Source organism: Pongo pygmaeus, chromosome 12, assembly GCF_028885625.2.
Source record: "Pongo pygmaeus isolate AG05252 chromosome 12, NHGRI_mPonPyg2-v2.0_pri, whole genome shotgun sequence".
Taxonomy (NCBI): domain Eukaryota; kingdom Metazoa; phylum Chordata; class Mammalia; order Primates; family Hominidae; genus Pongo; species Pongo pygmaeus.
Genome location: NC_072385.2, coordinates 94,847,117 through 94,871,020, shown reverse-complemented (window position 1 = coordinate 94,871,020; position 23,904 = coordinate 94,847,117). Strand labels below are relative to the sequence as shown.

The following is a 23,904-nucleotide window of genomic DNA, read 5'->3' as shown; positions in this document are numbered from 1 at the left end:
CAAGAATCATTAATATTTCTAAGAAGTGTTTACTTAGATTGTTATGATTACCCGATAACCCATAATACCCTGTGGTATGAGCTAAAATCTTTTTTTTTTTTTTTTTTGAGGCAGAGTCTTGCTCTGTCACCCAGGCTGGAGTACAGTGGTGCGATCTTGACTCACTGCAACCTCTGCCTCCTGAGTTCAAGTTACTCTCCTGCTTCAGCCTCCCGAGTAGTTGGGACTACAGGCATGTACCACCATGCCCAGCTAACTTTTGTATTTTTAGTAGAGATGGGGTTTCACCATGTTGGCCAGGCTGGTCTTGAACTCCTGACCTCAAGTGATCCGCCTGCCTCAGCCTCCCAAAGTGCTGGGATTACAGGTGTGAGCCGTTGCAGCCAGCCTAAAATCTTTATTTCTAAAAATTTTCAGCTCATGATGCTTACCTCTGAAGTTCTATCTTTACTTACTAGCAACTTCCATCTCAGCTGATCCAGGATCTTTCTAGAACCACTCCTGCTAGATTCCAAGCACCTCATCCAGTTCTTTCCATTTTGGTTTTACAGCGATCTAAATGCCACCACCTGACATCTAAATATCCATCTAACCTGTTCACTTAACTGCTATCCTGACTACTTTCTTTTGGCATGGGTCCAAGGTTCTACCATGCCATGCTTAAGCTTTATGTCACAGAAGAGGCATGAAGATGATGAGCTGATGTCTTCACACCATTTTCCTGCAGGACTTGTGATATCCTGGAGGAAGAAGAGTTGAAAGAGAGGTTCACTAATCCCCACCAGACCCTCTTCTTCCCACCACCCACCTGTTCTGGTTTAATTGCTGACTGATCTTCTTAAGTAATTCAAGGCAAGCGTCTTAGAAATGCTTGGGATTAATTTCAGGTAGAAGTAGTCCAGTAGTCCAGTATCAAAGTATCAATATTGAAAAGACTTTTTTTTTTTTTGAGACAGGGTCTGGCTCTGTTGCTCAGGCTGGAGTGCAGTGGTGTGATCTTGGCTTGATCTTGGCTCACTGCAGCGTCAACCTCCCAGGCTCAAGCAATGCTCCCACCTCGGCCTCCTGAGTAGTTGAGACTACAGGCGCTTGCCACCATGCCTGGCTTATTTTTGTTTTTTTGTTTGTTTGTTTGTTTTTTTGAGATGGAGTCTCGCTCTGTCACCCAGGCTGGAGTGCAGTGGCGCAATCTCAGCTCACTGCAACCTCCGCCTCCCGGGTTAGTGCCATTTTCCTGCCTCAGCCTCCCAAGTAGCTGGGCCTACAGGTGCCCACCACCACACCTGGCTAATTTTTGTGTTTTTAGTGGAGATGGGGTTTCACTGTGTTAGCCAGGATGGTCTCGATCTCCTGGTGATCTGCCTGCCTCGCCTCCCAAAGTGCTGGGATTACAGGTGTGAGCCACTACCCGGGCCCTGAAAAGACTTTCAATTGTATATAGCTTTAGATCCTAAAAGCATTTTCTCAAATAATGGTCTTATTTAATCCTTTCAACAATCCCATGAAATAGGTATTATTGTTGTCATGTTTTACAAGAGAAAATGCAGGGCCAAAGAAGTTAACAATTTACCCAAGTTAACACACCTAGTAGGTAAAAAAAACTAGGACTGAAACCCAGGTTTTGCAAATAGTAGAATATGGCAAACAAGCCCTGGTTCTACTCTCTGACTTGAGTTCAAATCTTGCCTCCATTATTTACTAGATGTGTGACCTGATGAAGATCATTTACCTTCTTCGTACCTCGATTTCCTTATTTGTTAAATGGAGTTTATTAACAGTACCTATTTAAGCAGGTTGCGGTAACAATTAAATGAGATAATATACATAAAGGGCTTACTACCTGGCAATAGGAAGTACTCGATACATTTTAGCTTTCCCAAATCCAAGTCCTAGGCATGTTCCACTACAGCACAGCGGGGAATGTAACAGGAGGGGCCACCAGGCTTGATCATAAACATCCCCCTCCGTCGCCTGCCTTGATGCCTGACGTTCTCAACATTGGTCTGGCTCTTTTGAGTTAAGGTACTACTTATAGACAGTAATTGTTAGAATGCTGCTATTATTTCAGAGGTCTAATTAGGAGATGCTTCTAACTTTTCAGATGAAATTATTTTATGTTCACATTCAACTCAAACAGGTACGAAAGTGACTTATTTTCCGTTGGTATGATAGAGAGCAGCCAGTTTGACCTTTCAGCGTATAATTAGATGGGTCATGTGTATTGCTCATTGTTTTGATTAAATGGCTATGAATCTCCCACAATAGATCAAGGTGAGGTGCAGAAGAGAAAAAACAAATTTTCATGCTAATTATGCAATGCTGCTTCCTTTTCCCCTCCATCCAGAACGTCCTGAAGTTCACAGAGCAGGAGCACCCTGACTATTATCTACTACTGGTGTGTGTCCAGCGCCTCCGAGTATTTATCTCACACTACACCCTGCTGTTTCAATGCAATGAAGATTTGCTTATTCAGAAACGGAAAAAGCTCAAGAAGTAAGGTTCTGATGGTGCAGTCTAGAGGGTCGAAGACCAGTTACTATGGGTGTCTTTCACAAGTAACCACGTTGTGTGTTAAGTAGCTGAAATGCAGTGGTGGGAGGTAGAAGGGAAGAGAGAAGGGGAGAGAAAGAGCTAGTCAGGCTGGCTATAGGAGCAAGACACTGACTACCCTACCCGGTGGAAGTTATTTTAGCAAAAAAAACACCTCACTCTACTGCTTACATAGACCCCCTCTCATTCCCATGTTGCTAACCACCTCAAAAATAGTTCAACTGCCCTAAACTTGCCTGGTTCAAAATTGCAGTTAAAAGGCCACAACATAGTTTTCTTTATTAATTCAACAGATATTTATTGAGCACCTATTGTGTGTCAGGCACTGTTCCATGCACTGAATATACTGAAAGGAACAAAATGGCCCCAACCAAATCTTTGCCACATGGAGCTTCCTTTTTAGAGTTGGACAGTGAACAAATAAATAAGATGGTGATATGTGATATGGATAAAAGTAAAGCAAATAAGGGAGAAGAATTTCAAATAGGTTTTATATTAGGGAGAAATAGGAAGTGTTGATTAGGGAGGATCTGAGCTTCGGAGGGAACAGAAGCAACCCACAGCACAGCTTCCTAATGACCTGGATTTCCTTCAATTTCATCCCAACTCCTGTGGAGGAAAACAACCATTTCTGTGGAAGCTTCAGACCAGAAAAATATGCTGTCTCCCAAGCCAGGGTTCCTGTTATGGAAGATGTCTCTCCATACCCCCAACCCCTTCCCCTAAGCTCTTTTCAGCCAGTGAATCAGCTTCCCTAGTCCTGCCAGCTTGCACCCTATTAAGCAAAGCAACTTAGTTTGCAAAGGCCCCTGGAGACAGAGACCTTCACAGCAAACTTTATCTGAGACATCTCTCTATCTTTTTTGGCATAATCTATGTGTTCAGAGAGCCAGTTTGCCACTGTACAACCTGAGAACTGTTACTTCTATTCTGTTAGGTCATCCATGGCGAAGCTGTACAAAGGGCTGGCTTCTCAGTGTGCCAATGCTGGGCAAGATGCTTCCCCCACTGCAGGTCCTGAGGCTGTCCGTGACACTGTGATCCACTCAGAAGAGTTGCTGCAACCCTACCCTTCTGCTCCCAGTTCTGGCCCTGCCGTCACGTAAGCACCTGTTGCTGTGCGAAGGTTAATGCCAATGGCTTTGGGATCCAGCCAGTCTGTGTGGGTTAGCAGGGCAGCCTAGATTCCTCCATCCCCTTTCCCTATCAGGCCTATATGTGCCAACCAAGCAGCCAACCCGATGCTCGGGTCCCAGAGGAAGGCACTAACGTTAAGGGACAGGTGTAGAAAGTGGGAAGAGAGGCAGAAAGTAGATATTTACTTCATGGATCACTTCAACTCTTGAGGCAGTTACAAAACTTCATCTTCTTTGAAATGCAACAAATAGAGCCAAAATATGAAACCCCTAGAGATTATACCCAGACCGAACAATATGGCTGCCACTGCACTCTGCGTATGGAAAATAAAACCCCCAATCTTTCTTCCAAGTTAAAAGAGAATTCAAATGAGGTCAATATTTTGTTTCACTCTTTCACATGTTAACGTGAGACCTAATTTTCATTTTAAGACCACCAGAGTAAGATACTGGTTTTAGCATTTATATTTGTATTGTTTTTATTTTTTTTGAGACCGAGGTACAATGGCATGATCTCAGCTCACTGCAACCTCCGCCTCCCAGGTTCAAGGGATTCTCCTGCCTCAGCCTCCCGACTAGCTGGGATTACAGGCGCCTGCCACCATGCCCGGCTAATTTTTGTACTTAGTAGAGACAGGGTTTTACCATGTTGGCCAGGCTGCCACCATGCCCAGCTAATTTTTGTACTTTTAGTAGAGACAGGGTTTTACCATGTTGGCCAGGCTGGTCTCAAACTCCTGACCTCAGGTGATCTGTCTGCCTCGGCCTCCCAAAGTCTTTGTGCATTTTTGTGGTAGAATTAAAATATGAATACATAAACTAGCAGAATAACCACTTCTGGTCAGTGTCCACTTACATCTGTCAATTTAAGTCCAGAACAACTGGACATCCCATCTGATGGTACACTATCCTAGTCTGTAAACTGTGTAAATTATCCATTACCCATGACTCCAAAACCAAAAACCCTCCATGAAATTGGGCATATCGAGTGACAGCTTTTACATGTTGGTAATTCTTTGTGGGTGGAGGTTTGAGATGAATTATACAGCATGCTTTACAGTGACAAGGAATATTTTAAATTTTTTTAATGAAAATTTCAAATTTACATAGAAGAGTTCAGTGAACTCCACATGCCCTCATCCAGATTCAACAGTTATCAAGATCATGCCACGTTTACTTTAGCTAGGAACGTAATTTGTTTCTGAGTGTGAAGATCCACAAGTCGAACAGAAGTTGAGTTTCCATTATTTTGTATGACTCTGCTAGGGCAAGCAAGGGAGAGAGGAGAGTTGAAGGTGTGCCTTGGAGCACCGCAGGTGGTGAGGAGGGTCAAGGCTTCCACGCGGGGTGATGACCGTCCCTGGCCCGCAGGCCACTTCCCAGAAGCTCAGACAATACCTTCGGGCCTCCGCTCGACGGACTGCCTTGTCCACTCTCCGCCTGGGAAAGGGGGTTCGTGGGAGCGCCTTAGTGGAAGTTTGTGGAGCTCAGGAGGTGGCATGCACAGGCGCCTCGGAGCGCGGCCCCAAGGGGCGCTGGCAGGCGAGAAGCCTGCACTAACCGGCCGTAAGCACACCTCTTTTGTACTCTGTTTCCCCCCTAAAGACATCTGATGCCCCCAGTGAAGAAAAGCCAACAGCAGCAAAGCCTGATGGAGAGCATGCAGCCCGGGAAGCCCAGTGACTGGGAGCTGGAGGGCAGGAAGCACGAGCGGCCCGAGAGCCTTCTGGCACCGACGCAGTTCTGCGCGGCCGAGCAGGACGTGAAGGCGCTGGCCGGGCCCCTGCAGGCCATTCCGGAGATGGACTTCGAGCCCTCTCCGGCGGAGCCGCTGGGCAACGTGGAGCGCTCCCTGCGCGCCCCGGCCGAGCTCCTGCCCGATGCCCGCGGCTTCGTGCCCGCGGCCTACGAAGAGTTCGAGTACGGCGGCGAGATCTTCGCGCTGCCCGCGCCCTACGACGAGGAGCCGTTCCAGGCTCCGGCCCTCTTCGAGAACTGCTCGCCCGCCTCCTCCGAGTCCAGCCTGGACATCTGCTTCCTGCGGCCCGTCAGCTTCGCCATGGAGGCCGAGCGGCCGGAGCACCCGCTGCAGCCGCTGCCCAAGAGCGCTACGTCGCCGGCGGGCAGCAGCAGCGCCTACAAGCTGGAGGCGGCGGCGCAGGCGCACGGCAAGGCCAAGCCGCTGAGCCGCTCTCTCAAAGAGTTCCCCCGTGCGCCGCCAGCCGACGGCGTGGCCCCGCGCCTCTACAGCACGCGCAGCAGCAGCGGCGGCCGCGCGCCCATCAAGGCCGAGCGCGCCGCGCAGCCGCACGGCCCGGCCGCCGCCGCCGTCGCCGCCCGCGGCGCACCCAGGACCTTCTTCCCCCAACAGAGGTCCCAAAGCGAAAAACAGACCTATTTGGAAGTAAGGAGGGTAAAGTAAAACCGAACCGAAACCCACAGCGTCGACGGCCCCAGGCCTAGTTCTGCAGGAAGCATCCCGAGTTCTCCTAGCGTGGAGGGGAGCAGGGCCGGGCCAGGCTGGGGGGCGGCTGCGCGAGCCGTCGGCGGGCGGAGGCGGAGGGAGAGCAGGCGCAGCCCCGGCGCCCTGCGAGCTGTAGGCTGCTGGGCCCTGGAAGGCGAGTGGCAGCGCCTGTTCTCCAGTAACAGGACCCAAAGAGCTTGCCTCATATGGTACACGAGGGATGGCAGAGGTAGCAGGGAAGCCCGCCACTCTTTAGAGCTGATTAACACACACACATTTAGGGAGTTATGGGGAATCTCTTCCCGCTTATGTGAAGAGTTGCAGTTTTTTCAGAGCCCCGCACGCAGGTCCCGGGCCAGTGTGTTTCTTCTCTCTGTGAGGTGTCGTTTCTATGTTGAGAATATGGAACACGGTGCGCCAGCCTACTCCACTTCCTCCCGGCAGCATTCTTGCTTGTAGCTAGGGAGGAGGCAACTTGCCCCAGCTCAAGGTAGACCCGCTGCGCAATTTGCTGCAAAGCCAGCTTTATTTCTGCTTGCTTTTCTTTTGACTGGAAAAGAGTGTCCTATTAATTTGCAAACTCTATTGGGACAGGGACATCCTAAAATAGAAACACCTTCTTTGACCTCAGTGAATGTTGAGGTATTCTGATGGCCAACCCCTGTGTCTGCAGGTCTACCGGTGTTTGATATTTTGGTGTCTAATTGTGGTGTCTGCGAGCCTGGAGGGCATTTAAAGAGGTCTTTAAATACTTATCCACGAAGTGCTAATAGTTTCTGAGCAAATAATTGCTCTGATCTGATTAAGCAGAGCGTAAGTAACATGATAGCTCTGACCTGTGCGACCACCCTTCCGTTCCAACTATTCTCATTTTCTTTATTTTATTTTATTGTATTATTATTATACTTTAAGTTTTAGGGTACATGTGCACAACGTGCAGGTTAGTTACATATGTATACATGTGCCATGCCGGTGTGCTGCACCCATCAACTCGTCATTTAGCATTAGGTATATCTCCTAATGCTATCCCTCCCCCCTCCCCCCACCCCACAACAGTCCCCAGAGTGTGATGTTCCCCTTCCTGTGTCCATGTGTTCTCATTGTTCAATTCCCATCTATGAGTGAGAACATGCGGTGTTTGGTTTTTTGTCCTTGCGACAGTTTACTGAGAATGATGATTTCCAATTTCATCCAGGTCCCTACAAAGGACATGAACTCATCATTTTTTATGGCTGCATAGTATTCCATGGTGTATATGTGCCACATTTCCTTAATCCAGTCTATCATCGTTGGACATTTGGGTTGGTTCCAAGTCTTTGCTATTGTGAAACTATTCTCATTTTCGAATGGAAACAGTGATGACACTGACTTTTTTCATTCATTAATTTTTCAGCAAACACTGAGTTCTTGTCTTGTACCAGGCTCTGTGCTAATTGCTGAAAATTCAGAAATAAACCAGTCTCTATCCTCCGGGACCACTGGCTAAGTACAGGAAGGAGACACAGGAACGCAGAATTATGTAATAAACTGTGGGAGCACATGGGAGGGATATTTAAAACCTTTGGGGTCATGGTGGTCAGAGAAGGCCTCCTAGATAAGTTGAATGTCTGAATTAGATTATAAAAGCTGCCTAGAAGTTGGCTAGGGGAAGAGTGAGGTAGGGAAGCATGAGAAAAGCATGGTGATGCCTTTTCTCTGGCATACTGTGCCAAGTCAAAGTGGTGGAAATTAGGCCAGAGGAACAGGAAGGGGCGGGATCATGAAGAGCCTTGGAGCTTGCTGCCCACCTGCACTCCAGCAGTCAAAGTCTGTGTCTGGTCCCTGCAGAGGACAAAAACATGTAATAGTGTGCTCAGCTAAAGCTGCTGAGGTTCCCTGGGGTTCTCAGATTTTCCTCTAGCTCTGATTTTCAACTCCAAGCTTTGTAAAATTTGATTAGGCAGAATTTCTTGGAGAAATCAATCTTAGGCATGTGTCAGAGTTTAGAAGTTTATTGAAAGGGGAAGTAAATGGAAATTATAGTGCCAATTCAGTGTGACTTGCGATAAGCAGAGGTTTACATACAAACCTAACTAGTATAGTCTGTACTGTAAAGAACTTTTATTTCATGTGTAATAACAATGTCCTTTTGTAGTTGATTTATGAAAAATTTGGTGTTCAACAATTGTAAGGCAAAAACCATTAATCAGAAATATATCGGAGAAGCAAACAATGAGTAATATATTTGTGGCTGTTTACCAGACATACCAAGTAACAATAAACAATGTATCAGGAACCGTTAATTGCACATACTGGCCAGCAAGTTTCATCTCCTTACAGTGTAAGACATGCGTCAAGTCAGTTCAGAATGAGATACCAAGGAAATTGCAAATGGAAGTCAGTTAAAAGAGGCATTTTCTCTAGCAATATCATTAAAATTTTCAAGCATGCAAAGTTCCTATTACTTATTTCTGTTTCTGGACACACTTTTTCTTTCTAAAAACTTAAAAGGCCCTGGTTGTGGCCGGGTGCGGTGGCTCACACCTGTAATCCTAGCACTTTGGGAGGCCAAGGTGGGCGGATCATGAGGTCAGGAGATGGAGACCATCCTGGTTAACACGGTGAAACCCCGTCTCTACTAAAAATACAAAAAAAAAAAAAAAAAAAAAAATTAGCTGGGCATGGTGGTGAGCGCCTGTAGTCCCAGCTACTCAGGAGGCTAGGCGAGAGAATGGCGTGAACCCGGGAGGTGGAGCTTGCAGTGAGCCGAGATCGCATCACTGCACTCCAGCCTGGGCGAAAGTGTGAGACTCTGTCTCAAAAAAAAAAAAAAAAAAGGCCCTGGTTATTAGGAGTCCTAGAGCGAGGTGGCATGCAGAGTGCAGGTGGGCAGAGACCATGTGGGTATACATATGTGCATGGGCATGTATGTGTATGTCTGCATGTCTAAGTATATGTGTGCATGTTTGTGTGTGTTGGAGGTGATGGTGGAATGGTGTTTTAGTTGCAAAAGATAAACCCCTCAAAAGCTCTATCCTTAAAGGTATCAACTCTTTGCTTTTGAGATGTGCAAAACTCCTAGTGTTTCATCCCTTTAAATACTCTGTATATCTTTCACCTAGCCCAGCAGAGCTAGCTGAGACCTAGTCTTTAGTGTTTGGTCCCTTTTAGAGTCAAGAAAGAAGATGGTATGCTCTAGTGAGAACACGTGACTGTCAGGAGATCTAGGTTCTAGTCCTGGCTCTGCTGCCCAGTAGCTGTGTGCTTTTGGACAAGTCGCTTGGCTTTTCTGTGCCTCCAGTTGTCTCAAAATCAAACAACCTATCTCACAGGGTTGTTGGGAGGATCAGGCCAAAGAAGATACAATTTTCGAGTAGGCTTTATAAAGTATGAAATGCTATTGAGATCATGGTTCCATAGAACGATTTTCCTTAAACCATTAATAGATTTGGTCACTAAATAGTCTCTAAAAGCCCATTTCTCAAAATATGGTCCTTGGGGGTAGTAGCAAATGCATTGCCTGGGAACTTGTTATAGATGCAGAATTTGCACCCCAGACTTACTGAATAAGAATTTAGGATCATTCTCAGGTGATTCATATAAACATTAAGTGTAGGTGGGCAGAAGCATGCCTTAAGTCAGTGGTCCCCGACTTTTTTGGCACCAGGGATCAGTTTTGGGAAAGGCAGTTTTTCCACAGACTGCAGAGGGGGAGGTGGTTTCGAGATGATTCAAGTGCATTACATTTATTATGTACTTTATTTCTGTTATTATTACATTGTAATATATAATGAAATAATTATACAACTCACCATAATCTAGGATCAGTGGGAGCCCTGAGTTTGTTTTCCTCCAACTAGATGGTCGCATCTGGGGGTGATGGGTGAGGGTGACACCTGAAGTGTGTCACTTATGTCCAGTGTACTCTGTAATCTCATTTTGGTTGCTGTCACTGCAGAAAACCCTGCTTCACAAAGACGGGATGCAGGAGATGGAAGCAGGCTTTTCAGTGCTTTGTGGCCGTCTCATGATATTCTGCCTTGACTTTAATCCAGAACGTATGGAGATTTGAAATTGTCTCAAACCTACTTTTAAGCCACCAGAGGCAGCTGTACCATTGAAGTGCATCAACTCACTTGCCACTGTAAAGCCTGCCACCAGATGCAGCTTAATTGTCACTTGCCACTCACTGGTAGGGTTTCCATATGAGTCTGCAAGCAATTGCTTTATTGTGGTGTCTGTGCAGTGAAACCTCTCTGCTGATGCTGATCTGTACTTGCAGCCACTCCCCAGCATTAGCATCATCGTCTCCGCCCCACCTCAGATCATCAGGCATAAGATTCTCACAAGGAGTGCGCAGCCTAGATTCCTTGCATGTGCATTTCACAATAGGGTTTGTGCACCTATGAAAGTCTAATGCCACTGCTGATCTGACAGAAGGTGGAGCCCAGGCAGTAATGCAGGCAATGGGGAGCGGCTATAAATGCAGATGAAGCTTTGCTTGCTCACCCACCCCACTGCTCACCTTCTGCTGTGTGGCCCAGTTCCTAACAGGTCACAGACTAGTACTGGGAGTTGGGGACCCCTCCCTTAAATCATTCGTTTTCAAATCTAAGTGTGCATGAGGTTACCTAGGCCTAACTGCAGAGATTCTGATTCACAAAGTCTGGGATGGGGCTCAAGAAGCTACATTTTAAGTAAAGGCCCAACCTGATCCTGTAGTCACAGGACCACACTTTAAGAAACACTGCATGTCTAGCTCCATGGTCTAGTTATGAATCTTAGTAGAATCTCAGAGAATTTCTGTATCTGCAACCCCCAGTTCTCAAAGTCAGACCCATATGGTTCCTGAAAAAAAAAAAAAATCCACCCTCACACTTTGCTTCTCTGTCAGCAAGCAGTCACCCATCTAATTCATGAGACTTTTAGGGCATCATTGGTGTGGTTTTTGTCTTGACTTCTTGGGGTTCTCTAAAGGTTATTCAGAATTCAGCAGCTGTTTTTAAAGTTGCTTTTAAATTATAGTCACCTCAAGGTAAATACTTTGTTCATATGGAATATAAACATGTATATAAGTGCATATCTGGCTTATATGCATATAAATATACATGCACTTCTATTTAGCACATCTCACACTTAAAAAAAACTAGAGAGGTCACAAAAGATACAGCCTTATTTTTAACTTATTTTACTTTATACTCCAAATAGCATGGGTTAAGAATTCTAAAAACTGTATTACAGGCATATTTGCAGGTTGAAAGTATTAGTTGACATTTACTTCTAAACAGGTCTGACTTGTCAAAAATGCCTTCCCTCGTTTATGCTTAAAATGGAGAGTTAGGAACATGAGTTTAAAACTAGCATCACAAGTAACGAACATCCTTATTTTGTAGAAAGAGAAACACCTGGAGATAAGAAGGGACTGCTACTGGTTTTCTAGCACGACAGTGTTGGTGTCAAAATAAGAATTTATTCACTCGTGGAGGACGTTCTTGCAGTCTTCTTTTAAAGTCCACTTTTTAAACATTAGCTAATGTTCTTTATTTCCTTATCTTTAATTATTGTTACATATTACACTAGACTATTTGCCTTGATACCTAGAAAATACTACACTCAGCAGGAAATTATCCTCTTTTCGCTGCTGGTGTCTTCACTGGCCTAGGTTTGCTGTAGTTGGGACTGGAAATTATCCTCTTTTCGCCTGCTGGTGTCTTCACTGGCCTAGGTTTGCTGTAGTTGGGACTGGAAATTATCCTCTTTTCGCCTGCTGGTGTCGTCACTGGCCTAGGTTTGCTGTAGTTGGGACTGGAAATTATCCTCTTTTCGCCTGCTGGTGTCTTCACTGGCCTAGGTTTGCTGTAGTTGGAACTGGAAATTATCCTCTTTTCGCCTGCTGGTGTCTTCACTGGCCTAGGTTTGCTGTAGTTGGGACTGGAAATTATCCTCTTTTCGCCTGCTGGTGTCTTCACTGGCCTAGGTTTGCTGTAGTTGGGACTGGAAATTATCCTCTTTTCGCCTTCTGGTGTCGTCACTGGCCTAGGTTTGCTGTAGTTGGGACTGGAAATTATCCTCTTTTCGCCTGCTGGTGTCTTCACTGGCCTAGGTTTGCTGTAGTTGGGACTGGAAATTATCCTCTTTTCGCCTGCTGGTGTCTTCACTGGCCTAGGTTTGCTGTAGTTGGGACTGGAAATTATCCTCTTTCCGCCTGCTGGTGTTGTCACTGGCCTAGGTTTGCTGTAGCTGGGACTGGAAATTATCCTCTTTCCGCCTGCTGGTGTCGTCACTGGCCTAGGTTTGCTGTAGCTGGGATTGGGAGGTTTGCTGTAGTTGGGATTGGGAGGTTTGCTGTAGTTGGGATTGGGAGGTTTGCTGTAGTTGGGATTGGGAGGTTTGCTGTAGTTGGGATTGGGAGGTTTGCTGTAGTTGGGATTGGGAGGTTTGCTGTAGTTGGGATTGGGAGGTTTGCTGTAGTTGGGATTGGGAGGTTTGCTGTAGTTGGGATTGGGAGGTTTGCTGTAGTTGGGATTGGGAGGTTTGCTGTAGTTGGGATTGGGAGGTTTGCTGTAGTTGGGATTGGGAGGTTTGCTGAGTTGGGATTGGGAGGTTTGCTGAATTGGGATTGGGAGGTTTGCTGAGTTGGGATTGGGAGGTTTGCTGAGTTGGGATGGGTACCCACTGGTAGTCTTTCGGCATGGGAGAGGAAAGTCACGGCACTACAAAATTGTCCCATAGTCAGGATCCATAATAACGTTGGAAAGGAGTAAAGAAAAAAATCTCTCTTTTTTGTTTCCAGGAGATGCATTTAGAAGATGCTACCAGATTCTGTCCCAAAGAAGAAAGAGAAAGTGAACAAACATCTTTCAGCGATCAAAATCCCAGGCAAGACCAGAAGGGGGGCTTTCGCAGCTCCTTCCGCAAGCTCTTTAAAAAGAAGTGAGTAGCCCTTAGACAAGACAGCATTGTAACTCATTTCCCTTTGGGCTAAATCTTGAGGTTTTAACAATAATAAGTATCAAGTAGCCTGGTCTCACACAACTGCTTCAAGTACAGTGCCTGCACCCAGTAACCACAGTTCCGGTGGGGTGAAGATGTTTCTCATTGTAATATCCCAGAGTAGAAGCAAACTCAGCTGTCTGCCCTGCCTCTTCTGTCTTTTATCCTTCCTTTCTTGTTCCCAAAGTCATGTGTCTTGAGAGGAGTGGGCAGAGGTGGTTCCCTTGAGAAATGAGCTGGTGACAATCAAAGCCCCTTTAGGCTGGGAGGAGTGGGATCCACTATTGGGGTTGGGTGTCATGGGTGCTCCATCAGATCTCCCCATCTGTGGAAAGTTTTCTAAGGGATCTCAGCACTTCTGCATTTAGGGGCCTGTTGTCATCCTGGGTGCTAATTCATGTTTATTGGGACTTCTGTTAGTGCTTTCCCTGAATGAGTGGATTTGGCTTGGCCCTAGTTAGAAATCACTTTAATGGAGTTTCTGTATTCCATAGGAGGTAAAAATAAGATATTTTCCTCCTGTGGTCTTTCTGAGATTCTAAGTCGTTGTTGTATAAAACATCACCCACAGGCATTTTGGTCAGCACTGTCTTACAGTCTGGGAGGCAGTGGCCAAACCCCAGCATAAAATGTAAGGAAGAGAGAGGTGAGCATTAGCATTTGACCGTAGAGGGATCTGCCAGTCCAGCCACCGCCTGCCTGAGAGACTGCTGTTTCAATCTCCACTGGCTCAGCCTACCTCCCTCTCCCTTAGAGAGATTTTTCCCTGCTGCTTAGTTACTCTTGGGGGAGGATGTTCTTGCAGTCAAATAACAAGTCTTCATATTTTAGTAGATGGAAAAGTTAAACAGAGGCATTATTGCTGCCTTTGGAGAGTTGCCGATAAGTGAGGAAGCACAGGGAAATCTACCTTTTCCTTGAAGGTCGAGGTCACTGGCTGATTTAGGTTGTGGTCCTGATGGAGGAATTGGGGGCAACTCTGGAGTCAGGACTTTGTTTTTGCTGGTTTGTCTAATTGTAATTATCCTCCTGTGGGGAGGGTGGTACTGAGATTAGTGGGCCTCTGACTGTTGGTCTCTGCCTGTTGTTACTGGAGAAGGGGGAAGAGGAAGGAAGAGCGACAGCTCTGCATTTAGCCATAGCCCTGCATTCTCTCTGTTTTGCTAAGGAACCCAGTGGATGCTTGCATGCTGCTTTGCTGGATCCTCAACCCACCTTACTCAGGGTTTGAAGAGTTGAGAATCGTATTCCTCTTTCTAGGATCATATAGACTTAGATCTTTCTTGACCCAGCGCCAACATCTGTCAAGTTGAGAGGGGTGGGAGAACCTGGAAACAGACACCTCTCCAGCCCACCCTGATTTAGACTCCTGAATCTTTCTTGAGATGGAGTCTGGCTCTGCTGCCCAGGCTGGAGTGCAATGGTGCAATCTCGGTTCACTGCAGCCTCCGCCTCCCGGGTTCAGGCTATTCTCCTGCCCCTGCCTCTTCAGTAGCTGGGATTACAGGTGTCCGCCACCACGCCCTGGCTTTTTTTTTTTTGTAGAGATGGGGTTTCACCATGTTGGCCCGACTGGTCTTGAACTCCTGACCTCAAGTGATCCGTCTGCCTCAGCCTCCCAAAGTGTTGGGATTCCAGGCGTGAGCCACCACACCCGGCCAGACTCCTGAATCCTTCTAAGGACTGCAAAATCCTAAGGGCGCAGCTTGAGCCTATCTTTTTTTTTTTTTTTTTTTTTAAACCACAGTATTCCCAAAACAAACAGCCATTTTTTGCCCACTGTCATTTATAATGACTGGGTGCTGTCTATTGGAAAACAATGAGCAATAGATTCACCACTGGTCCCTTTACTAATTCCTATTTATCAGAGAGATGTAAGAAAATGTTTTGCCAGTGACATAAGGCAGAGGGAGTGGATTTGTCCTCTCTGGATTCAGAGGGCAGAACTAGGACCAGTGGCTAAGAGGAAGAATTTCCTAAAAATGCAGCTGCGTGGAACTGGAGCTGGCTGCGTCATGAAGGAATGGATTCATGGGATGCCTCTGGTCAGGGATGCTATGAAAGTGGTCCCTGCATCAAGTGGGAGATTGTTTAAGAAATCACCAGAGTCCTTTCTAGTGTGGAGATTTGCTTTATCTGTAGTTTGACTTTGTTGTAGCTTGATCTGAGTAATCACATCTTTTTATCACCGAAACAAGAAATTAATGAAGCCTTGGAACCTGTAATTTTAAAGCCCTAGCATGTAGAAGACCAGGTTTTATCTTTCTGTAGCTCCCCACTGACCTTGGTATAATGTAGAGGACTTGCTATGGGCTCTCCAAGTTCGTGTTGGTTAATTGCTGTCAGTCCTCTTGTGGCTGTTCGGGATTCTCCTTAGATAAAGAGCCAGTGGATTCCCTTAGTCCTCTTGTCCTTTCTCATAGATCAGTCCCTCCTGCATCAATCATGTTGCCGCCACCAATACTGGTGCTGTCCTTTGTATTTAAAATCTGAAGTTTTGTCTGAGTGGAAGTAAAGGTGGAGCCACACAGAAGACTGTCTGTCTGGCAGGCTTTCCTGGCTTTTTAGATCTGGCCTAGGGCAGTCAGTACCATCAGGTGCTTAGGGTGCTGCAGTGGGCACTTTGGAGACTTTGCATGGGTTGAAGAGGCAGCTTAAGTAGCGTTTTCTGAGTGTTTTCACATGAGGACCATGGAAAATTTGCTCCATTATAAGGTAGAGAGGAAGGTCAGGGAGGCCCCAGTGTAGCACAGGAAGGGCAGTGGCTTTTAACTCAGATGAGAACACACCATTCTTCTCATCAATTAAGCATTCAATCTTACATGCTTGCACTATACAAGACACTTGTATAGGAACCATGAGCGACATAGTCCCAGCCATTACACAGGAACTTGCACTCTGAAGTCAGGCCTGTGGACAGGTATAGGAAGGAACCAGAAGAGACATTCAGCCCATTTTCCTCCTGCATGTCAGGAAGTCAGGCTGGCAGCAAGCCCTGGGACTTTAAGAAGTGGCCAATCCTGAGTACTGGAACCATTGCAGAGCCTGGCCTCACAGGTCCAAATGGGCCAGTGCCAGCAAAGCCACTTGTGTCATGTCTGGGGCTTGCTGCCTTCCTCCCCCACAGCCCTCTGGAGGCTCATTCCTGTCTACACTGACACACTTTTTGTTCCATAGGGGCTTGTTTGGCTGGTGGCCCCACACACCCAGAATGCTGCTTCGGGATGAAGCTAGGCATGGAGCCAGATGCAACAGAAAACCTGAGAAAGGGTTCTCTTCCCTCTGAGGCTGGGAGGGCCGAAGGCTCATACCCACAAGGATTCAAAAGGGAGAGTCAAGTTGACATCATTAAAAAAAGTCCTGAAAAATGCCCAAAATATTTGGGGAAAAGAATGACCTTCTGATTGTTTCCATCTCAGGCACATTTGTCCTGGGCAGACACAAGGTCACATGTCCCTGAAAGGTATCCATAATTGATCAGAATAAAGGCTACATATCTTAAAGTTTGGAAATGTTAAGTGATTTTACACATTTTAAATGAGGATTCTTAGAGGGAACAGACTTACTGTGGTAGGCTGATGTCAGCTAGACCGATACTTATTCCCCTGCCTTTGAGCAGGATGGAAGGCAAACTGTCCCATTCTAGAAGGATCTATACAGAGGCTGTCAAAGACTTAAACCTAGATTATTGTGAAGTCTGAGGCAAATGATACTTCATCTTAATATATACATCTTCAACACTTACGTTAACGCGTATTCTTGATGGCAGATGTGGCAGTGGGGAAGAGGATCACGTGAGATAGCTTAGGAGTAGGGAATGTAGATGGTGCTCTCTCTTTTCATCCTTAAATTTTGGGATAGTGGAAGATAAGGAATATGGCTTCCAAATGATTAATTCTACTTCCTCGCTCATTCTCTTCCCCTTTAGCACTTTAAAATTTACATGTGTCAGAGTGTCTCCCTTCTCGTCATCACCCTCCATCAATCCCATCACTGTCTATTTTCTTAATCACACACACAGAGAGTACTTCTACAGGGCCCCATATGTAATCATTTTATCTCAGTGAATCCTCTTCTTTTGGTGTCTTCCCAGCAGTTTTTGTATATGCCCAGCTTCAGCTGTTGAACAGACCATGTAATAGAAAGCAGGGCTGCTAAAGAATCCATTGATAACTTTATCTCACCTATTCTGTCTCCTTAAAGCTCATTTCAAGTCCCTCTCCCACTCTTACCCACTTTGGGGTTCTCTCTCATTTTCCATTTCATTTCCTATATAACTTTAACATTAAAGGGGATAATTGAAGGGGTAAACATTTTAGATTACTTAACCTTAATTACAAATGTTTCTCAATAAGCCATTTGAAATCAACCATTCAATTAAGTGTCTTCAATATACTAGGTTCTGTCCAGTATAAAAGATGTAAGAGAAATAGTTCCTGCCCATTAGGAGCTTACAGATCAATTTAAGGATAACCTAACTATTGATACAAGGTATAGTACGTAGCACATAGTAGGCACTCAACAAATATTTATTAAATAAATGCTCATTTGCTTTGGGCTCTCCAAACTCATGTTGGTTAAATGCTGTCAGTCCTCTTGCAGCTGTTTGGAATTCTCCTTAGGTAAAGGGCCAGTGGATGCCCTTAGTCCTCTTGTCCTTTCTCATATATCAGTCCCTCCTCCATCAATCAGATTGCCTCCACGATACTGGTGCTGTCCTTTGCATTTAAAATCTGAAGTGTTGTCTCAGTGGAAGTAAAGGTGGAGTCACACAGGGCTGTTGCTTTGATTACCAGGGCTGACTGACTGGCCGACAGGATGGGTGTTTCCTTGCCCCTTTACTTCTTGAGACAGATGCATGTCTCTAAAGCTTTCAAGGAGGATAGTCTTTCCAATCAGAGAACCAAGCCTTCTCAAATCAGGTTTTTGCAGCACTGGATTCAACTACCCCCATCCCCAGCTCCAAACAAAAGGTTTATTTATAGCAAATCTAGACTTGGTATGACCTACTGAATTTGCTATTTTCTTTGTCACTTGAGTGAAAGGAAAAGTTAGCAACAGGTCTGTTGTCTTTTCCTCTTTCCATCAAATACTTGGATGGTTATGTGTCAGTATGTCCTCGCAGCCATTGTACCCTTCCCCAGCGAGTGTTTGCCTGTCCCTATATTGTCTGCTCAGATATGCCCTGCAATCAACCACAATGGCTCCAGGAGCTCAAAAGCCGTTTTTGTTTTATAGAGAAAGGGAATAAAAGCAAATCTGCTGGCCTTTTCTCCTTGATCCTGCAGGTTATTTCCTAGTAATTTAGGTATGCACTACTTCAGAGCCTAACGGCCACACCTTTGGAAGAGTCCAGGTGGCCATATACATGTAAGCGTTATAAAGAGGTCGGTTAAAATGATCTTTACAAGGATGAAAATGAGCTTTTAGTCACGGCTATAGTAGAATGCTGGATTTTGAAAAGGATGAGCAATTTAGCTGTTAGTTTAATTAATATCAAGAAATGCAGAGAAATTCAGACATTGGAGACATAGGGAAGGTACAATTTGTGAGAAGAGCAGTTAAAAAAATTTAAGCTGAGTTTGTGGACTTTGAAAACTAGACAGGGCGATTTTGGCATTTGTTTCAGAAATGGGAACGCAACTGGTGAAGATTTCTGTGGTCCTTGGGGCTGGTGGTGACATCAAAGCTTTCCTATTTTCAGGTAAACACTAAACAGTTGCATGTTGGAACCATCAAAGTGTGACATGTTGGGTTTGGATAGACCAGATGTAGCTAAGAGGGGAAATACGAGGCAAAGATTTCAAGTTTTGACTAATGACTTTCTGATGAGAAATTGTCCTGTGGGGGAACAAGAAGAAATAGCAGCCCAATTCAAATCCTGCCCCCGACTTCCTGCCCCTAAAACATAGACATTCCTAGTCTTGTGAATAATGGAAGACATAGAGAAAGAATGAGATGGTCAAAAATATATCTTCCTAAATTTGGGGCACAACTGCACTAATCAGGGATGATTTGAACTGGAGGTAAGGGGGATCTGTGAAAGATGAGAGAAGGCCCGGAGTTTTAGGGTGGGCCATGTGGAGGCTCTTTCAAGGGAGAACTCAGGGGGGTTCCTGAAAAGGAAGAGAACCTCATCCCACCCGGATATCTTGCTTGATGAGTATCCAGATGTACTGGAGTTGAGAGTTTTTCCTCTCTGCACTGGGATGTAGTGGAAAAGTGTTCCTTACCAACCAGAAGTAGAAAGCATGGTGGGTGGCTATGGCTTCATCTGTGATATTGAATATCAGGGGGCAAAGTGAAAATATCTAGTCAGTCATCAGGTTTCCAGACGTTAGGGTTTTTAGTCTTTGTGGATCCAACTTCTTTCTTTGAATAATGTAAAGAGATATTTGAATTCTGCCCATTAATTCAGCAAATGATAGTCATGATTAACTTATCTAATAACAAGAGTGAGGACTCAACAGTAGCAAACCAGTGATAGTGCAAGGACTCGGAGGCCCTGGATCCTTCTTTGGTGGATAGTGGAAGCATACCTGACAGCCTCAGCATATGGAGAACTTGGTCAGTTGTATAGAAGCTTTGGACAAGCAACTTCATGTCTAACATCACTTTCATAGACCCTGCATGAGGTTTTTTGATATTGGTTCTTAGTGTCTGGACTAGTTTTACCCATTCTAGGTCAGAGTTTAAGCTAGCCAAAGGGTCCCAGTCTAGCTTATCAGAGGTTATTTCCAGAAAGCCTCCTCCCTCCAGGGACTTCTGACATGAGAAAACTGGAGAAGGTGCAGAGCTGGAATGGATTACCCAAGTGGCTTAACCAAGATAAAGGAAGAATGCACCCTCGACTGGGGACTCAAATGGACTGATCTGAGTTGTTGACTATTGATTGGCTTTGGTCTCTTTGTGGTGGTTGAGATTATAGTATCTCTGCAATCTGATTACTGTACGAATTTCTGCATTCTACCAAATGTAGCATATATGTGTGGTTGGCTTCAATAAATCTTTCATTTAAAAATGAAAACAAGCAAAAGCAAGAGTTTGTAATGTAATGCCAAATTCAGTGAAGGTCCTTGATAACCTTGGTTGAGAACCATGATTTCCATCCATTTTAATTTAAGGTCCTTGGTAATTTGTGGAGTTGTTACTTCATTGAATCAAAAACAGGATTTCTTGAATTTTCTGAGCTTTTGTTCCCCTATTATGATGTTATTACACAATATCTTACACTGACATATACAATTGTCACAATTGTCCCCATAAAGCATTAGAAAGATATTCTCTTTATGTTCAATGCAAATCTTAGATACACATGTCCTAAGTCATGAAACTCAGGGGAGTAAAAACTATTCCAGTTCTAGGAAGCAACTGTTTTACAAATGCAAAACAATTGGGATAGATAAAAATATTTGAAAACAATTAAAACCAAATCAACCTGTACTTTATCTGTGTGCTGAGATTTTAGGTCCAGTGGATCAGAATACAGGGAAAAAACTAATGAGAATCCCTCAATGGATCCTTCACCCACCAAACAAGATTTCTTCAGAAACCGACTTGCTCTTGCAAATGACCTTGACCAAGGAACAGCTGTGTAAAACATACTTAAAGTTGTATTGTCAAGTGGTAAGATGAGGATAAAAAGCTTGTATATATCTGTGTAGGAATATATATATATCTATATATATCTATATATATATCGATGTATAAATCCCTGAGGAAAACTAATATAAATACTTACATATGAAACTAAATCAACATACAAGACATTGAAGAGATGAAGATTAGTTTCTGGTTAAGATCTGGCTTTTTGAACCTCAACACTGGGGAAAAGGGAAATGAAGACTTTTCACATCATTACAGAAAAACACAATAAATTTGGAGGAAAATAAATGTTTGTAAGAATGAAAACTTCCAACTTGAAGTCATTCCCCGAGTATAATATTGAGCATGTTCATATTTAACATGGATGTGAATTTTATGCTTCCTAGGCATTTATTAACTCATCCAGTGTTCTTAGACTAATATACACTATGTTAGGGGCCAGTTCTGTCTTGCTTCATGTCTTCCAAAAACCCCAAGGCAATATCTAACATCCCTTAAGGCAAAGGATTAATTAACAGAACTGTATTTTATATGTTGCATATCTGAGTTATGGAGAATTTGTGCTTAAACCATGATTCAGAAGGTTCAAAGCTTAAAAACACATTGATCTCCAAACTTGTTCTGTGGTTATGGAAATCAGTAAAGGGAACAAGGATTTCTGTAGAAACTGGGGAGAGAGGAAGGCAAAGAAACATTTTCCCTTGTGTGGGTTGAGCTGAGGATGGAAACAGTCCAGTCTGTGTTTTATTGAGTACTCAGTATTCAAGACCCACTAGTGATCTTGAGTGTCACACACACTCACGACCAGATGGACTAGGAAAAAAGCAGTGATTTAGCCACATCTTGTTAAAAAGACTTTCTGCAGCCTGAAAAGAAGGTGGCAATAGCACCAAAACTTCAATGGTTCACACACAGCAGTTGCTACAAACAGCAGGTCAAAGTGAAAATTCAGGATTGCAGTACTTGACTGTTTTCCTATTTTGTAAAGAAACCAAGCTCTTACAGCTCAGATAGAGGAATCAAATTGCAGCGAGGCCTGCCTGGCTCTGGGGTGATAAAATGTGCTCTGTTTCCACATGGATATGTCCAAGATGGTCAGCATCCTTGATATGCCCCAAACATCAGATTTATAATAGAAAAAAAATTGGGTTTAAACAATTTGTCTTTATTCCCAGGCAGTTCCCCATAGTAAATTAGGGGTATTTGGTTTCTGTTCATTCAAAATCTTGGTACTCAAACTGGTGTCTTCAGAAGCTGTTCCTCTATTGAAGCGTTTGTTGATAAAATAGGCAAAGGTTCACATGTAAGTGTTCCAAGTTTTCTTCTCCTTGTCTGATGACAAATTAGGAACTCACCTACTGCGTTTTGAATAGTAGTTGTCTGGAACACATAAAGGATCACTGCCAAGTTTTTTGAGTTTCCAGTATTTAAGTTTAAGCCAAGATTTTTGTTTCCCAGAAGTTAATGAATTCATTTGAAATTAGATTTTTCTCTTATTATCTGGCCAGCAGTCCTTGCAAGCACAATGCCAAATCGACTGGACATGGAAAGTCAAATACTACAGAAGTCACAATCTGTTAAATAAAATGTTAACACAATAAAATTCCTTTCCCTTTCATCTTCTGTTTATCACTAAAATTGATCAGTTACTAGAAAGGTTTAAAAACTATCACACACCTTACCAATTTTATTTTGGCAGCATCCTCTGAAAAATCTTGATGCTACATCTGTAGTGTAACTCCAAAATAATTGAGTTGTATTTTATGAAACTAGCTTATGAAACTAGTAATAATTAACGCTGCTACTTACTTACTCTCCACGTGAGTTCCCATCACTTGATACCTGGAGTTTTCCTGAGGTTTCTAACTGTCTCCAAGTACTCTTTGCTCCCATCTATCCTGCATGTCTCTTAACACAGTATTCCCAAATATTGCTTTATGTGAAACTCTTCTGTTTTTACTTGTCTGCAGTGAAATTCCAAACTTCTTGATGTGACATCCAAGGCTTGCTCTCTCCAGTAAGGCTTTCTTTCTTTCTGGCTACCATCTCATATTTTTCAGAGTCCTAGGTGGACTGACTTACCTCAAGTAAACTGGGTTTTTACCGTTTCCCAGTCAGCCGTGCACCTTGCCCAGGCTCACTCTTGCTTCATGCCCTTTCTCTAGTTCCTTCCTCTCTGCCGATCTTAAGACCCAGTTTAAGTCTCTTCATCTTTTTGTGACTTCTTGTGGTGTAACTTGTTTATCTCTTTATGTGTTTGTCGTGTCTTCCCAGTAAGAATGCAAGTCCCCTCAAGGGCAGGAACTATGCCATATATTTTTAAATTCCTTTCCACCTCTAGAAGACTGTATAGTAGGTGCTCAATAAGTAGCTGATGCCAACATTAATGGTGGTGCTTTAATAAGTAGAGAGCTACAGAAAATAATTTTTACTCTTAATTTGACAGAGAATTCAGTTATCACTCTACCTCCCTGCCTTTTTTTTTAAAGAAAAAATATCAGTCACGAAGGAAATAAAATATAGTTGCCTTCAGAAGCAGTTAAAGCCACCACTGCCACTTTCACAGCATCTAGCATTAGAAAACATCTCTCCAGTTAAAAAAAGGTCATAGCTCACTGCAGCTTCAAACTCCTCAAGCAGTCCTCCTGCCTCAGCCTCCTGAGTAGCTAGGACTATGGGTGTGCACCACCACACCTGGCTGATTTAAACATTTTGTAGAGACAAGGTCTCACTATGTTGCCCAGGCTGGTCTCAAACTCCTGGGCTCTAGCCATCCTCCTGCCTCAGCCTCCCAAAAGGCTGGGATTACGGGTGTGGGCCACCAGGCCTGTAATGTAATGTTGCATTATGGCCTATTAATGTAATGTTGCATTACATTAAATAATGCATGGATGGAGCAGTGTGGAAAAGAACTGGACAATGACTACATCTGTGACCTCCAGCCCTCTGGAGAAGTGCACTTTACATAGGAGACCACAGATGTCTTTCAGAAGTATTTGGGTTGATAATCAGAAAGAAGCACTCTACCAAAAGATGAAGTAGGTATTTTGCACAGGCTAGGAGTCGCAATAGGCCCTTTCTACAGCCTTGCGAGATCAGTACATATAGGCCCAAGCAAGGACTGCCCTCCTTCTCTGACTACAGAATTGGAGCCTTTGAGAACCAAGGATTTGTGGA

The 23,904-nt window shown here is 44.3% G+C and overlaps 1 protein-coding gene across 4 annotated transcripts in view; it reads left to right on the top strand.

The window, feature by feature from the left end:
* The window catches only part of ARHGEF33 (Rho guanine nucleotide exchange factor 33), an 87,331-nt gene extending 64,445 nt beyond the window's left edge, over positions 1 to 22,886 (top strand). Inside the window, exons 14-19 of one of the 4 annotated variants that reach the window (XM_054475508.1) lie at positions 2,345 to 2,493; positions 3,488 to 3,652; positions 5,292 to 6,099; positions 12,923 to 13,062; positions 18,752 to 18,826; positions 19,882 to 22,886. In XM_054475508.1, coding sequence (XP_054331483.1) covers positions 2,345 to 2,493; positions 3,488 to 3,652; positions 5,292 to 6,099; positions 12,923 to 13,062; positions 18,752 to 18,803 — 1,314 coding nt within the window. In that variant the 3' untranslated portion in view covers positions 18,804 to 18,826; positions 19,882 to 22,886. The remainder of the gene's footprint in view (positions 1 to 2,344; positions 2,494 to 3,487; positions 3,653 to 5,291; positions 6,100 to 12,922; positions 13,063 to 18,751; positions 18,827 to 19,881) is intronic. The other 3 variants (XM_054475510.2, XM_054475511.2, XM_054475507.1) reach the window with 3 other exon arrangements.
* The last annotated feature ends 1,018 nt before the right edge of the window (positions 22,887 to 23,904 follow it).